General features: G+C 46.7%; 1 protein-coding gene across 6 annotated transcripts in view; it reads left to right on the top strand.

Moving 5' to 3' along the window:
• Nucleotides 1–17,326, top strand: part of garnl3 (GTPase activating Rap/RanGAP domain like 3) — a 569,928-nt gene that overhangs the window by 71,888 nt on the left and 480,714 nt on the right. For 3 of the 6 annotated variants that reach the window (XM_038781608.1, XM_038781607.1, XM_038781605.1), the window contains exons 1-2: nucleotides 5,199–5,584; nucleotides 13,793–13,862. In XM_038781608.1, coding sequence (XP_038637536.1) covers nucleotides 5,529–5,584; nucleotides 13,793–13,862 — 126 coding nt within the window. In that variant the 5' untranslated portion in view covers nucleotides 5,199–5,528. Of the gene's footprint in view, nucleotides 1–5,198; nucleotides 5,585–13,792; nucleotides 13,863–17,326 lie in introns of those variants that run through there. The other 3 variants (XM_038781610.1, XM_038781609.1, XM_038781606.1) reach the window with 2 other exon arrangements.

Raw genomic sequence — 17,326 nt, 5'->3', positions numbered from 1 at the left:
TTTTTTATACGCAGTTTCAAATGGCATTTGACAAAGTACCCCATAATAGACATGTTAGTGACATTAAAGCACTTGGGATTTAAAGGGCTGTGGAGAGTGTGGATATAAAAATTGGCTGAGGGACAGAAAGCAGACAGTAGCAGTGATGGTTGAGTGTTAGACTGGAGGAATTGGTCGATTGATTGATTGATATTTATTGTTATATGTACCGAAGTACAGTGAAAAGTATTTTTCTGCGGCCAAGGGAACGTACACAGTATATACATTGTGGATGAAAGAATAATCGACAGAGTACATTGACAGTGGTGCAGCAATAAATAGTGATGGGTTACAGTGCGAAACAAGGCCAAACAAGACCAGCATAGGGTGTCGTGAATAGTGTTCTTACAGGGAACCGATCAGTCCAAGGGAGAGTCGTTGAGGAGTCCAGTAGTTGTGTAGAAGACGCTGTTCCTATGTCTAGATGTGCGGGTCTTCAGACTTCTGTATCTTCTGCCTGATGGAAGGATCTGGAAGAGGGCAAAACCAAAGTGTGAGGGGTCTCTGACAATGCTGTCTGCCTTGATTTCCTCCAGGAGTTTGTATTAGGACCATTGCTCTTTATGATACACTTTGATAACCTGGATTTGGCCATACTGGGCATAATTTTAAAAGTTACCAATATCATAGAACTTAGAAATGCAGAAAATAATTGAAATGGTAGTGACAGACTTCTGGAGAACATGAATAGATTGGTAAAACGGCAAACAAATAGCAGATGAAATTTAATACTGAGAACTGTGAAATTACACATTTTGTTGAGGAGAATGAGGAGAGGCAATATAAACTATATGATACAATGTTAAAGTGGGTGGCAGATCAGAGATACCTGGGCTGTTATGCACACAAATGTTTGAAGTTGGCAGGACAAGTTGTGAAGACTGTTAAAAAAATGCAAAGGGGTCCGTAGCTTTAACAGAATAGAATACTAAACCAAAGAAATTGTGTTGTACTTTTGTAAAAAAGCTGCTTAGGTCACAGTTGGAGTTTCGTGTTCAATTCTGGGCGCCACACTTTAGAAAGGGTTTCAAGGTCTTGGAAAGGGTGCAGATGAGATTCACTGAAATGACACCAGGGAAGAGGGACATGAGTTATATGGAGAGATTAGATAAATTGGGGTTGACTGCTTAGACCAGAGAAGATTAAGAGGAGACTTGACATTGACGTCCACAATTATGACTGGTATGGATACAATGTACATGGAGAGTGGCATGAGAGTTGGTAACCGGAGGAGACAGATTCAAAGTGATTGGCAAAAGAGCCAGAGGTGACATGAAAAGCATTGTTTTACACACCAAGTTGTTGTGATCTGGGATGGTGATGCCAGCAGATTAACTAATAACATTCAATAGAAAATGGATAAATACTTGGAAGTAAATAAAATGAATGCAGTGTGGAAAGAACAGGGGTGTGGGATTAATGAAATAGCTTCATCAAAGAGCTGGCCAATGGACAGAATAGTCTCTGTACTCATTACTCAATGATTAAAAGACCATTTTAGGGCTGTACTGGGGCCAGGGGAGCAACTAATCCTAGTACGCTGGTCTTCAGCCCTGCATTTAACATCTTTTAACTTGTAAAACAAGGAAGAATGAATCATATAATTTGCATGTTCTCAAGAAGTTGTGATAAAATTAAAATTAAGGAATCTAATAAATGGGAAGTGGTTAACGAGGCAGATTGGGGTGGGGGTGCAGGGTGGCACAATGATTAGCACTTCACAACACCAGGGATCCGGGTTTGATTCCAGCCTCGGGTAACTGTTTGTCTCCTCGTGTCTGCATGGGTCACCTCTGGGTTCCCCGGTTTCCTCCCACAATCCAAAGATGTGCAGGTTAGGTGGGTTGGCCATGCTGTATTGCCCTTTAATGTCCAAAGATTAGATGGGGTTCCGGAGAAGGGGCGGGGTGTGGACCTGATTGAGATGCTCTTTCGGAGGGTCAGTGCAGACTCAATGGGCCGAATGGCCTCCTTCTGCACTGTAGATGATTGACTGAGGTTTTTTTAATATGTGGAAAACACCTAAGTGAAGTGGAGAACAATAGGGCATAGAATTTCGGGAAATAAAGCACGGGTGGTAAAAGTTCAAAAGAGAGATGAGGGTGAATTTCACACTTACATCCTAAAAGCGTGAGCTCATGTAAGAAAGTTCATTGAGGGATCTCTAAGACAAGTTGTTCAGGTAAGAAAAGATGAAAAGAAAAAGCAATATATCAGTGACAGGATACATCCTATAAACTGGGATGAGCTGAGCTGAGGTGAGCTGAGCAGAGATCACAATCACACACGGCAGGAAGCTGTATTCTCTCTAAACCAGCCATTGCGTGGGGATTCTGGGCTGGATTCTCCGCCGTTGGGGTGCTCCGTTTTGCCGGCAGCCCGGGGGTTTCCCGACGGCGTGAGGCTGCCCACAATGGGATTCTCCCAAAATGGGACTATGTCCCCTCGCCGGCGTAGGACTTTTACTCCAGAGATTCCTGTAAAAAGCACAACTAATTCAATGCCCTGCAGGGGGCTAGTAGGCCCCCGCACTTCCGGTCTGAAGTCTGCGCATGCGCATGGCAGCAGCTTCCAGCGGCCATGCCGAGCTCCATGGCGGACTCGGACCACAGAGCCAGGCGCAAAAATTAGAACCGCCCCACCCCCCCAACCAGCTGCGCGCCCGAGCATCTAACTGTGCACAAGCACTCCCCGGCCACCTCTAAGACCCCTCCCCCAGTGTCCAATCCACCCGAACACCCCCCCCCCCACACCAGGGTGGCCGCGGACTGAGTCCGCAGCCACCATGCAAGCACCCGACCGGCAATAGGTGGTTAGTTCCACGCTGTCTGGAACTTGACCGGTCGGGAGCGGAGGACCGCTGGGCGGCCTCTGTCAATGGGCTCCCAGTCGCGTGGAGTACTCCGCGATCACGATGATTCTTGGGTCCTGGAGAATCACCGGACCGGCGCCGTGCCAGATTTCAGCATGAAATTGGATTCTCTGCCCCTGCGCCAAAAGCGATTTCAGCACAAGGCTGTGGGGAATCCAACCTCCCATTGACCAACCGGTGAAATGGAGCATCCCGGCAGCATGCTGAACCAGAAATCTGGCACGGCGGGACGGAGAATCCAACCCCCTGTTTGTATAGCCAGTTGTTGCTAATCTAAACCAGAAGCAATTTCCAAAAGAGATTAAGGTGCTGAGTGTGGCAATTATTGCTTGATTTTACTTATCAAGTTAAAAACTTTGGGGTGTTGTTTGCGGCGTTTAGCTCTGAGTTTAGGAAAATAGAGAGGGTTGGAACTGGGCCAATTTAATTATATTGTGTGTAACTACGATTGTAGTGAAGTGTGTGTTTTTAGTTGCCTTTCTTGTGTGTTTTATTGCTTGATAAACATTTATTTTGCTTAATTATTGCAAGAATACTGGAGCCTTTCTCACTGGTCTTCACATCTTTCCTCACATTGCACCAGATTAAAAGAAAATACAGTTAGGAGCCAGCATTCCAGGTTTCCCGTCCGGGATTTGGAATACCCTAGAATTTAACATTAGCTGGGTTCTTGACAATTTACATAATACCTGTCATCATCTTCAGCATATTTCAATGCCCTCCACAGCTGATGAATTACGTTTGAAGTACAGGCAAGGCACCCAGTCAAACTTCAGAAATGACAGTGAGATAAAAGGTCATCTGTTTTGTGGAGAGATGAATATTGGCTAGGATACAACGAGAACCTCCCTCTTCATCATAGAATTTACAGTACAGAAGGGGGCCATTCGGCCCATCGAGTCTGCACGGGCACTTCGAGGTGTTCCATGGGATCACTGTGTCAACCTGGACAGGCAGATATTCCTTTGTTTAATGTATCACTGGAAAGATTACACCCCCCCCCCACAGTGCAATTATGCATTTGTATGCTACAGCTGCGATGCCTAAAGCATCATTTTTCAATTTTGCGTGCTGTTCCTTGAACATTGCAAAAAGTGCAATCTGGTGTGAATCCTTTTCCACTTGCCTTTGAACACATTACTTTATTTCTGCAGCTCAGCAGCCCGAAGCCATTGATTAAGTTGGTAGTTTTGAGGGCAGCACGGTGGCGCAGTGGGTTAGCCCTGCAGCCTCATGGCGCCGAGGTCCCAGGTTCGCTCCCGGCTCTGGGTCACTGTCCGTGTGGAGTTTGCACATTCTCCCCGTGTTTGCATGGGTTTCGCCCCCACAGCCCAAAAATGTGCAGGGTAGGGGGATTGGCCACGCTAAATTGCCCTTTAATTGGAAAAAATGAATTGGGTACTCTAAATTTATTTTTTAAAAGTCGGTAGTTTTGTATAAATATAAGTTTACATTTAATTTGAATAGTTTCCCAGTCTGTCTGGTGGGGGGGGGGGGGGGGGGGGGGGGGGGGTGGTAACATTAGTCATGGATCTGAAAGCAGGGGTTGGAAGATGTGGATTGGGCTAATCCTGTCCAGAGTCCAGAGTCCCTTGATGGGGGTTTCCTGGACTGCAATACAGCTTTGATAAAAGAGTCATCCAGACTCGAAACGTTAGCTCCCTTCTCTCTCCACAGATGCTGTCAGACCTGCTGAGACGGGCCAGCATTCTGTGTTTGTGTGACCAGCGACAGGAGAGCAGTTTGGCGAAAATCTAATGCAGTACTCTGATTTTCCCCCCAAATATTTTTTAACAGTTGAAAAATATGAAGATTGGAATGTTGTGCGGCAGCTCCACGGGATCGGGGGTCAAGTCACATCAGGGCAACGTGGTTAACGTTAACATTTGCTGGTTGTGCTCACTGAAACACAGTTTAAATAAAGCCTTGTACATTTTGCGGCACCCTGGCTGACAGGTATATTTCTAACAGCTGCCAGTCAAAATGTAACCCGCGCAACGCTCTGGAATGGATACAGTGGGAGCTCCACCAATCAGCGGCGGCTGGGGGGCGCGGTGCCCGCCGGTAGTTGTAGTCCCAGCATTGACATTCCCTGTGGCTCCCAAAGCAAGGTGGCAGAGGACGGGAAACTACAAGGGGGCTGGCGCTGGGAGGTGCCTCGGGCTGCGGTGGCAGAGGGGAGGGGGGGGGGGGTGGTGGGTAGAGAGTTGACACTTGCAAAAGGGGTGTGTGCGTTACGCCCCTTATCTGTTGAGAATGAAGTGCTGAAGCAACACAAGAGAGTCTACATTCACTATTTAAGATGTGAGCCACGTTTTGTCAGCTCTCATTACCCTGCTATTATTTGGACTGGGGGCGGCTCACGCTTGCTAATGCGTCGCCTTCCCCCCCCCCCCCCCACCCCCCTTAAATGTTGCATTTTTGTGGGGCATTTCATTGTTCCTACCGTGCCGTCGCTAGAAAACACACTTTCAACACCCGCCTTGGGGGATTGTTAAAAAAATAAGTCTGCAGAATTGAACGTGAAGTTGCATTTTTCTCCATTAAAGATTGCTGCAGATGAAATGTCTAGTTCCATTGACTAGAACTGGTGTTGTGTTGATCGAGAAGCGCATGTATGGACATGAGCAGTGCGGATACAGCTTCCACTAAACTGCTGACTTTCACACAACGGTAAAACAGATTTCAATATTTATTTTTTAATGTGTGCTTTCATTCTGCCTGTTTGAGAATATAAGCGGGGCGCCTCGCCACTGACATGTTGAGTACGGGTTGCTGTTCCCGAATGTTTCTCGATGTGCCGAGACAGTCCTTCTGCAGGTACTGTAAAATACGCTGTCTCCTACTTTATTATTGATATGTGGACGAGAAAAATGCCCACCTCCCTTGCACTGAGGAGGAACGGAAAATCCTGCACTTTTTCTATTATTCCTTTCAACTTTGTTTTTTTTTAATAGATGTTAACAGAAATGCATTATTATTTCAGGCGTCCAACGCCAAATATTATCAGATGGCTGACAAGGTGTTTTATCAATAAAGACTGGCCCACGACTGAAGTGTGGGCGTTGTGTATTTGAACGCTGTCTAGTTATACTCCACTCCCCATCAATGAACTAACTTGCTCGATGTGTGAAATTAAAACGTTTTTTTTTGGGGGGGGGAGGGGGTATCTTCAGACAAGTATGGGGTGTCCACTCTGTGTCACGGGCACCAAGAACAAACCAGTTGGGCTGTTTTGAGATTTTGTTCCCCCCCCCCCTCCAAATTGTACAAATGTCCATAACTTCCCCCCCCCCCATTGTTCCGTTCAGTATCTGCTTTCCGTGGGAACGCTAGGTGTAATTCTGAACACCTGTAATTTCCTGAACAACCCATAGGAATAATAATTACTAAGTAATTTCAGGAGAGCTATTACTCAGCATTGTGCCTTTGTACCATATAATTGCCCCGTGTCCACATATTAGAGGGTTTCTTATGAAATCTAACATGGGTTTAAATAAAGGGCAAGATCCCCCCTTCCCCCCCCCCCCCCCCCAATTTTCGAAAGTGGTGCTCTATAGGGATTTATGTTACAGATCCCTCTATTCAATGTCCTTACTGTTTTATTGCATTCCACCCTTTTGACGGTTACACTGCGTCAATGAAATATTTCTTTAAAATGTAGTTTTTATGCTGCCTGACAGTGCTAAGGGATCTCTAAAATGATGCTTGAAAAGGATTTAAATATTTCCACTTGCAGGGCTGGTGAATGTGAAGCACAAATAGGAGCTGTTGTTTGAGACATAAGTAGCTGGAATCTCTTTGAATTGGTGTTTGTGTATTTTTTTTTTGAATGATATGATACCCAGCTGCATAATATTCAAAATCTGTTTCCCCGGATGGGCATGCTTCATGGAAAACAGATCACTCGTATTTCAAAATAAGCTGGAGTTGAGCTCCCCTGCTGGGCCAGAGCGTAATTACAGGGAGTTGCAACTGAGCTGTACCGATCAGGAGGGGTCTGGGGTTTGATGCCTGCTCGCGCTCTGGGCGGAGGCTCCTGCATTTCTCTGTAGGTCAGATACTGGAAATACTGGCCAGGCAGGGTTCCTACTGAGTCAGTGGCTAAGGCTGGAAGTCCATGCACTGATACTTGCTGTGTGTGTGTGTCTTGTGTGTGTGGTTGTTTGCTGAAGGGTCAGCTTTGAATCTGGTTCCCTCCTAGTGAACTGGAGCATTGTTGGACATTATTGAACAACATGCAATCAGGAGAGGAGAGGCGAGGACAGAATGAGGGAGACCAAAAAAAAATGTCTTACTTGATAGCTATATTTATACCTTAAAAATGTGTTAAGGATGTGAAACTGATGCCGCCTTGAATGTGGTTCAAATGTAATTGCGAAAAAGAAAAAGTGTTATTACAGCTCTTTTCAAATGCTGTATGTTTACCTCAATAGAAACGCTCAGGCAAGATGCACAGTGCTTCAGTCGCTTCCCACTTCCATCCTGAAAGCCACATAACTCTCTTTCGATATCATTGCCCTTGCTTAAGTAGTTGGAAGCAATTTTCTATCTTGCACCACCGTCACTCTCTGCCAAGACACTGGTAGAACAAATGAACATTTCTGCATTGATTCCTCTTTCAGTGAACCACTGATCATATCGGAGCATCCCGCAGGAAAGGGCAAAATTCCAGCAGCCACCGAAGATTTTATGAATGCAGCAGAAGTGTTTTTTTCCTCAGCAGGCAACGAAAGGCACATCATTGTACCACCTACCTTTTTACAGCGAAAAGCAGTCATCTCTCCATACCTGCTGATGTAACCAGGTTCTGGATTAAACCAGGCATGAGTTTATGACAGACTTAAACTGTATTTAATCTTAACAAAAACAAAGAAACACGGAGCATTGATATTCTGATTTTGCCTCGAACCCAAGAAAAATACCTTTGCACAAGATCCTTTTTGTTTACCTGCTGTCACTGTGCAGATGTCATTAACCTTCACAGTTCACCTCAGTCTTGCAGGAGACGGTAATTGCAAACACTTGGGAGACTGCTTCTGCTGAATACATTGAGGTTTATTGACATTATTATTGCCAAGTTGTCCACTCTTAATGTTCCTGTGAGCAGCACTGCCTGACAAATTTTGTCAGTCCAGTTGCCCAATGCGTCTTAATAAGCAACATTGCAGTACAGATGAAATGCTATCATGCTCAGAGATACCTGAAGAAGCATTGCAAACAGTGGCCACTACTCTGCATATAAACAAATAGAGGCGTTTAAAAGCAACAACATAAAAGCAGGGCAAAATTTATTATTTTATTCTCCTAATAGAAATACTTGTTTAATATTGGAGGGGAGGGGAACTGGGCTGTTGATTTACAGGTTTGAATCATAGAATTTACTGTGTAGAAGGAGGCTATTCGGCCCATCGAGTTTATCCCGGCCCTGAAAGAGCACCCCATCCAAGCCCACACCTCCACCCCATCCCTGTAACCCAGCAACCCCACCTAACGTTAGGACACTAAGGGCAATTTAGCATGACCACTCCACCTAACCCGCACATCTTTGGACTGTGGGAGGAAACCAGAGTACCCGGAGGAATCCCTCGCAGACACGGTGAGAACGTGCAGACTCCGCACAGACAGTGGCCCAAGCCGGGAATCGAACCTGGGTCCCTGGCGCTGTGAAGCAACAGTGCAAACCACAGTGCTACCATGCCGCCCACTCACTCATTTAAAACTCTGGCTCATCCTCCTAGCCATGCTAAGGGGGAGGCGGTGGCGCAGTGGGATTATCGCCGGACTAGCAATCCAGAGATTTAGAATAATGCCCGGGGACCTGGGTTCAAATCCCACCATGGCAGATGATGCAATTTAAACTCTAAAACATCTCAAATTAAAGTCTAACGATAACCCTTGTTGATTGTCATTAAAAGCCCATCTGGGTAACAAATGTCCTTTGGAAGGAAATGTTACATTACCTGGCCTTGCCTAGATGTGACTCCAGATCCACAGCAATGACTCTTAAATGGCCCAGCAAATCACTCAGTTGTATTCAACAGCCACAAAGAAATGATACCAGATGGACCACCATCTAGGTACTGGAAACATCAATGGCAAACTGATCCCTGTCAATCTGCAAAGTCCTCCTTACTAACATATAGTCGACCAAAAGCATGATATAGTCATACTCACAGAATCATTCCTTATAGATAATATAACACCATCACCAAGAGTGGCTCAGTAGTCCCACCATAGACCGAATTAGCCAGGTCCTAAAGGACGTAGCTGTTGGTCTTGGTGGTGAGGAAACCAACAAGAGGGAAAAACATACTCATCCTCACCAACCTGCCAGCTCAAGATGTATCTGTCCATGACAGCATTGGTAGGTGTGACCACAAAGTCCTGTCTTCACATTGAGGAAGCCCTCCATCGTGTTGTGTGGCCATCACCACCATGCTAAATGGGATAGAACATAGAACATAGAACAGTACAGCACAGAACAGGCCCTTCGGCCCTCGATGTTGTGCCGAGCAATGATCACCCTACTCAAACCCATGTATCCACCCTATACCCGTAACCCAACAACCCGCCCCTTAACCTTACTATTAGGACACTACGGGCAATTTAGCATGGCCAATCCACCTAACCCGCACATCTTTGGACTGTGGGAGGAAACCGGAGCACCCGGAGGAAACCCACGCACACACGGGGAGGACGTGCAGACTCCACACAGACAGTGACCCAGCCGGGAATCGAACCTGGGACCCTGGAGCTGTGAAGCATTTATGCTAACCACCATGCTACCGTGCTGCCCTCTTAGATTCTGAACAGATCTAGAAGTTCAAGACGGGGCATCCATGAGGCGCTGTGGACCATCAGCAGCAGCAGAATTGTCTTCAACCACAATCTGTAACCTCATGGCCCAGCATATCCCCCATTCTACCATTACCACAAAGCCAGGGGATCAATCCTGGTTCAATGAAGAATGTAGGAGGGCATGCCAGGAGCAACACCAGGCAGACCTAAAAATGAGGTGTCAACCTGGTGAAGCTACAACACAGGGACTACTTGTGTGCCAAACAGCATAAGCAGCAAGTAATAGACGGAGCTAAGCAATTGCACAAACAATGGATCAGATCTAATTTCTGGAGTCTTGCCACATCCAGCCGTGAATGGTGATGGACAGTTAAACAATTCACTGGAGGTGGGGGCTCCACAAATATTCCCATCCTCAATGATGGAGGAGCCCAGAACATCTGTGCAGAAGATAAGGCTGAAGCATTTTCAATAATCTAGATGATCGTTCTTGGCTTCCAAAGCTAGTTCCAGCATCATAGATGTAAGTTTTCAGCCAATTTGATTGACTCTACATGATATCAAGATATTCTTGCTCTGGAGGGAGTGCAGTCAAAGTTTGCCAGACTGAATCCTGGGATGGCGGGACTGATGTATGAAGAGAGATTGAATCGGTCAGGATTGTATTCGCTGGAGTTCAGAAGAATGAGGAGGATCTCATTAGAGACGTATAAAATTCTAACAGGACTGGATAGGGTAGATGCAGGAATGATGTTCCCGATGGTGGGTGTGTTTAGAACCAGGGGTCACAGACTAAGGATACCGGGTAGACTATTTAGGACAGAGATGAGAAGTTTCCCCACCCAGAGAGTGGTCAGCCTGTGGAATTTGTTACCACAGGAAGTAGTTGCGTCCCAAACATTATATGTTTTCAAGAAGCAGTTAGATATAGCACTAAGGGAAAAGGGGATCAAAGGATATGGGGGGGGGGGGGGGGAAGCATGATTAGGCTATTGAGTTTGATTATCAGCCATGATCATAATGAATGGCAGAGCAGGCTTGAAGGGCCGAATGGCCTCCTCCTGCTCCTGTTTTCTATATTTCTAGGAAGCGGTTGAGGCACTGGATATTGCAAAGGCTATGGGCCCTGACAATATTCTGGTAATAGTCCTGACATCTTGGGCTCCAGAACTTGCAAAGCTGTTCCAGTACAGCTACAGCACCATTATCTACGCGGCAATGTGGAAAATTGCCCAGGTATGTCCCGTACATAAGAAATAAGACAAATCCAACCTGACCAATTACCACCCCATCAATCTATTCTCGATCATCAGTAAAGTGATGGAAGGGGTCATACACAGTGCTATCAAGCTGCACTTCCTTAGCAGTAACCTGCTCACTGATGCTCAGCTTGGGTTCCGCCAGGGTTACTCAACTCCTGACCTCATTACAGCCTTTTGGTCAAACGTGTACAAAAGAGCTGAATGCCAAAGCTAGGTGAGAGTGATTGTCCTGACATCAAGGCAGCATTTGACTGAGTATGGTAACAAGGAGCCCGAGCAAAATTGGAGTCGATGGGAATCAGGGAGAAAACTCTCCATTGGTTGGAGTCATACCTGGCACAAAGGAATATGGTTGCGGTATTTGGAGGTCCACCGTCGCATTTCCAGGATACCACTGCAGGAGTTCCTTAGGATAGTGTCCTAGGCCCGACCTTCTTCAGCTGCTTCATCAATGACCTTCCTTCCACCATAAGGTCAGAAGTGGGGATGTTTGCAGATAACTGCACAATGTTCAGCACCATTTGCAACTCCTCCGATACTGAAGCAGTTCATGTCCAAATGGAGCAAGACCTGGACAATATCCAGGCCTGGGTTGAAAATGGCAAGTAACATTCATGCCACACAAGTGCTAGGCACTGACCATCTCCAACAAGAGAGGATCCAACCATCATCCTTTGACATCCAATGGCATTACCATTGTTGAATCCCCTATCAACATCATAGGTTACCAATAACCAGAAACTGAACTGACCTAGCCATATAAATATTGTGACCACCAGAGCATGTTAAAGGGTAGGAATCCTTCAGACAGCAACTCACCTCCTGACTCCCCAAAGCCTGTCCACCATCTACAAGGCACAAGTCAGGAGTGTAATGGAGTACTCTCCACTTGCTTGGATGAATGCAGCTCCAACAACACTTAAGAAGCTTGACACCATCCAGGACAAAGCAGCCCGTTTGATTGGTCCTCCTTCCACAAACATCCAAACCCTCCACCACCGACAAACAGTGGCAGACATGTGTACCATCTACAAGATTTACTGCAGGAACTCACCAAAGTTCCTTAGGCAGCACCTTCCATGACCACTACCGTCTAGAACAGGCATTGTCAAAGTCGGGGGCGTAACCCGCGGGTGGGTCGCGGGCGGGTGTCGGGAGGGTTGCGGAGCCGTCCATCGTGGCGCTCCCGATTGCGCAAATCTGCGCGCAACAGCCTGCCTTTAATTACGCCAGCTGCAAGCGGCCCTCAAAATGGCCACAAACATATAAAAAAATGCGGCCGCACTGCGCATGCATGCCCGCTCATCGGTGTGCATGCAAAGAGTTTTTGCGCATGCGCATCGATGAGCGGGTATGCATGCACAGTGCGGCCGTATTTCTTTTTATACGGTCACAGCGTTTTTTTACAAGTTCAGGGGAGTTTTTATTTGATAACGTTTTACAGGGAAAAAATGCTGAAACTGAAAACGTTTTCATCCTCTAGAAATTGGAGGTTCACCACATTTCACCTAAACATTGCAAGGTAAGAGAAAATGATGGATCGCGAAGGTCGGCCGGCGTGGGCCGCAAAGGTCAGCCGCCGTGGGTCGCGAAGGTCGGCTGGCTTGGGTTGTAAAAGTCGGCTGGTGTGGGTCGCGAAGGTCGGCTGGTGTGAGTCGCGAAGGTCGGCCGGCGTGGGTTGTGAAAGTCGGCTGGCGTGGGTCGCGAAGGTCGGCTGGTGTGGGTCGCGAAGGTCGGCCGTCGTGGGTTGTGAAAGTCGGCTGGCGTGTTTCGCGAAGGTCGGCTGGTGTGGGTCGCGAAGGTTGGCCGGCGTGGGTTGTGAAAGTCGGCTGGCGTGGGTCGCGAAGGTCAGCTGGCGTGGGTCGCGAAGGTCGGCTGGCGTGGGTCGCGAAGGTCAGCCAGCCGGCGCGGGTCGTGAAGGTCGGCTGGGTTGGGTCGCGATAATCGGATGGGTTGGGTCCCAAAGGTTGGCTGGTTGGTAAAAATGGGTCCCCGAAAAAAAAGTTTGAAAAACACTAGTGTAGAAGGACAAGAGCAGCGGGTACCTGGGCGACCCACCACCTGGAGGTTCCCCTCCAAGTCACTGGTCACCCTGACTTGGAAATGTATCGGCATTCCTTCATTGTTGCCAGGTCACAATCCTGGAACTCCCTCTCTCACAGCACTGTGGGTGCACCTACACCTCAGGGACTGCAGCAGTTCAAGAAGGCAGCTCACCTCCACCTTCTGAAGGGCAACTAGGAATGGGCAAATAATGCTGGCCTAGACAGCGATGCCCTCATCCTGTAAATGAATTAAAAAATTATTATTTTGGCTTGCTGCCTGGTGGAACATAGGTAGTGGACCACGATTATCTCTTCTTTCCAGAAGCTTCAAGAAGCTGAATGGAATCTCCTTCCTGGAAGTTAATTAAAGCAAAACAGGACAAATAAAAATTCGATAAGATAGGTTACGTAGGCATCTGTCAAATCAGGCTTACTGCAGGCTCCCAGTTCTCAAGATAAGATTCTCAAATGTAATTACCATTGAGTAGAATTCTTGAAATGTTTATCGATTGATTAATGACATAATATTTAATTGAATCACTGGTTTTCATCTCAAGTCTCAGGCGTTCCATATTCCTTCTTTTTTGGGGCACAATTATGCTGTCTTGGGCAGCAACCAATGCTGTTTGCAGGGGAATAAAACTCATTGCTAGTGTTGTAGAAGCCATGCCATGAGTGAAGTGGTTGAGCCATACCTATAGGCAATGAGCTAGTTTCTGTGAAAGACCTGGGAAGCGTTGGATATGTTCATTGATGAAGCGTTTCTCTTTCAGCTCTGCCTCCGAAGACCTGGGCTGTCGGCGTGGGGAGTTCAGCAGGAAACACTATGGTTCTGTGGAGCTGGTAAGTCCTGAGATTCTACTGCAGTCAAAAAGAGCTATTTTTGATTGAAAAGAATAGGAAAGGAATATCAAGTGCCGAACAGTTGTGCAAGCTCCTTCTTTATTGCAAGCAATAAACTTAAATTTTTTTTTAGAGTACCCAATTCTTTTTTTTTCAATTAAGGGGCAATTTAGTATGGCCAATTCACCTAGCCTGTACATCTTATTTTGGTTTGAGGGGGTGAGACCCAGGTAGACACGGGGATAATGTGCAATCTCCACTCGGGCAGAGACCCGGGGCCAGGATCAAACCCGGGTCCTGGGCGGCGTGAGGCAGCAGTGCTAACCACTGCACCACCGTGCCGCCCGCAATAATCCTTAATATCGTGCAAAATGGATCAATCAAACAAACAATTTTTCATGACTATCACGTCTAAGATCAAGCATCAGATCGAGCCTAAGAAGAGGTGCAAAGCCTTTTCTTGTCAGCTTAGATCTTGTATGTCTCTCTTGCGGAGACCATGAATTGGTTTCAATTTGAAGGTTTTTACACGGAAGCAAGGAGATGGATTAAGGGTTTGCCCTGCCCACTCTGCGCATTGGCTTCGGAACTTTCAGGATGGGATAAAGAAACAAATATTTGGGTGTGAAACAGTAGCACAGATAATCCATGTCAATTCTCAAGTCTAGATGGATTTATCATGTTGAAATGATTTTTGGATCAAAACATTAATCATCAGTTCTTTGCTGGTGTCTCGTATAAATTTAGTTTTAGATGTTAACAGCTGACGTGAAGCCGTGAAAAACACATGATGTAATACGGGCCACAGGGCAGTTAAGCAAAATGCAGTATACTTTGCATCTTAGTCAAACTTAGACAAGCCCATGGATTTTCCTAAATACTGTTGACATGATATTAACCCTTTTGCGTCCCGTTTTACTTGGAGCGGTCCTTTGTGGAGTGCCAGTTTAAAGGTGCTGCTAAACAACTTCAGTCACGATTTTGTGGGATGCAGCAAAGGAAGCCACAACCTAAGCAGTAGAACTTATAATGTCCTCAGGATTCAACCTAGGGGAGGAGGTGGCCAGTGGTATTGTCATTGGTAATCCAGAGACCCAGGTTAATGCTCTGGGAACGTGGGATTGAATCCCGCCCCGGCAGTTGGTGAAATCCGAATTCAATAAAAATCTGGAATTACAGGATGGTCACGAAATCGTTGTCAATTGTCGTAAAAACCCATCTTGTTCACTAATGTCCTTTCGGGGGTGGGGGGAGAGGAAAAATATTGGAGTTCCTACATACTTTTGACATACTTTAAAAGGGGGTAGTGAGTATAGAGGGATATGGGCCAAGCAAGTGGGACTAGCTTAGCAATAGAAACTGGGTGGCATGGACAAGTTGGCCTGAAGAGCCTGTTTCCATGCTGTTAAGTTTCTTACCCACATCGTTATAAATTGTGTGGTTATTAATCAAGCATTAAATACAAGTAACCACAGTCCCAGATGACCAAAGGCTGCTTTCCCCTTTGAAGGAGATTGGTGGGGGTTTATAGATCATAGAATTTACAGTGCAGAAGGAGACCATTCGGCCCATCGAGTCTGCACCAGCTCTTGGAAAGAGCACCCTACCCAAGCCCACACCTCCACCCTATCCCCATAACCCAGTAACCCCACCCAACACTAAGGGCAATTTTGGACACTAAGGGCAATTTAGCATGGCCAATCCACCTAACCTGCACATCTTTGGACTGTGGGAGGAAACTGGAGCACCCGGAGGAAACGCATGCACAGATGGGGAGAATGTGCAAACTCCGCACAGACAGTGACCCAAGCCGGGGATTGAATTTCATTTCATTTTCATTTCATTGTGGTTAGCACAATTGCTTCACAGGTCCAGGGTCCCAGGTTCAATCCCCGGCTTGGGTCACTGTCTGTGCGGAGTTTGCACATTCTCCCCATGTGTGCATGCGTTTCCTCCGGGTGCTCCAGTTTCCTCCCACAGTCCAAAGATGTGCAGGTTAGGTGGATTGGCCATGCTAAATTGCCCTTAGTGTCCAAAATTGCCCTTAGTGTTGGGTGGGGTTACTGGGTTATGGGGATAGGGTGGAGGTGTGGGCTTGGGTAGGGTGCTCTTTCCAAGAGCTGGTGCAGACTCGATGGGCCGAATGGTCTCCTTCTGCACTGTAAATTCTATGAAACCTGGGACCCTGGACCTGTGAAGCAATTGTGCTAACCACAATGAAATGAAAATGAAATGAAAATCGCTTATTGTCACGAGTAGGCTTCAATGAAGTTACTGTGAAAAGCCCCTAGTCGCCACACTCCGGCGCCTGTCCAGGGAGGCTGGTACGGGAATGCTACCGTGCTGCCCACAACGTGCTGCTCAGGTTTAACCTGAGGATCGTCACACTTCAGGAGAGGGGCAAGGTTGAGAGTGCCCTTTGTGAATAACCTTAGCCGGGGCGGGAATTGAATCCGCGCTGCAGGCCTCGCTCTGCATCATGAACCAGCTGTCCAGCCAACTGAGCTAAACAGGCCCCCATGAGTTAAACCGGTCTCCAGAGCAAAATGCAGGCAAAGACATGTTTCTCAAATAGCAAGCCAGTGAAAGGTTTTCCATTCAGTGCTGCACCATAAAATAGTGCTATAAATTATAGCGATTACAGACATTGCATGAATTGAGCTTAAAATACGAGGGCCATATTTCCCCCTTTGCTGATTCCTGTGGACATGAATAAAGAACAGTTGGAGAAAGTGCCAGTGTTCTGAGTCTTGCACTCATTCAAAAGTGATTTGGGGAAAATTAACAAAAAGAAGGGACGTGGGAATAAAAGCTGCTCTTGTTAAAAAGCCAATTGGGAGCAATTGATGCAGAATTACACGGTGATAGGGTAAAACAGACAACACACATGGGGTCGGATTTTCCCGTTTCAGATGGGAATCAAATCCTGGCTCATTTCTCGCCTACGCCTGCCGGGAAGTGGGATTTACATAGGGTGGGGGTCTTAGTGACCCTAAAGACAACTCTGCTCCTGGAGTAGTGGGGGAAATTGGGGTTGGCCACCCACTGGCCTGAAATGGCAGCCATTGCTTGTCTGTGCCTGGTCGTAATAAAAAAAAGAGAGGTTCTTCATCTTCCGAGTAGCCAGGGAACATGGAGAGCTAAGGTCAGGAAAGGTTTGTTCTGAACATTTCATCGCTGCTCGGTAGTTTTTAATTCTGTCCCAAGTTGCACACTTTTTCCATCCAATATGACAACTGTTTCAACGCTGCCAGATTGGAGCTGGTCAACGTCAGAGAGAGCCAAACAACTTCCTGTCCTCATGGAAATCTCGGCAACTCTGAAGGCATGCTCTCGGCTTCACTTTCTCCCCACTGTCCCTGGGAAAGTCTGCTCTGGGTATTATTTAGCTAAATGAACGGGAGGATTCGGAGGCAGCACCACAGTGCTGAAAGAAATGTCTGACCCTCAAAGTGGAAACTATC

The sequence above is a fragment of the Scyliorhinus canicula genome, chromosome 21 (assembly GCF_902713615.1).
Source record: "Scyliorhinus canicula chromosome 21, sScyCan1.1, whole genome shotgun sequence".
Lineage (NCBI taxonomy): Eukaryota > Metazoa > Chordata > Chondrichthyes > Carcharhiniformes > Scyliorhinidae > Scyliorhinus > Scyliorhinus canicula.
The sequence above is the reverse complement of the archived record's forward strand: the minus strand, read 5'-3'. Positions and strand labels throughout refer to the sequence as shown.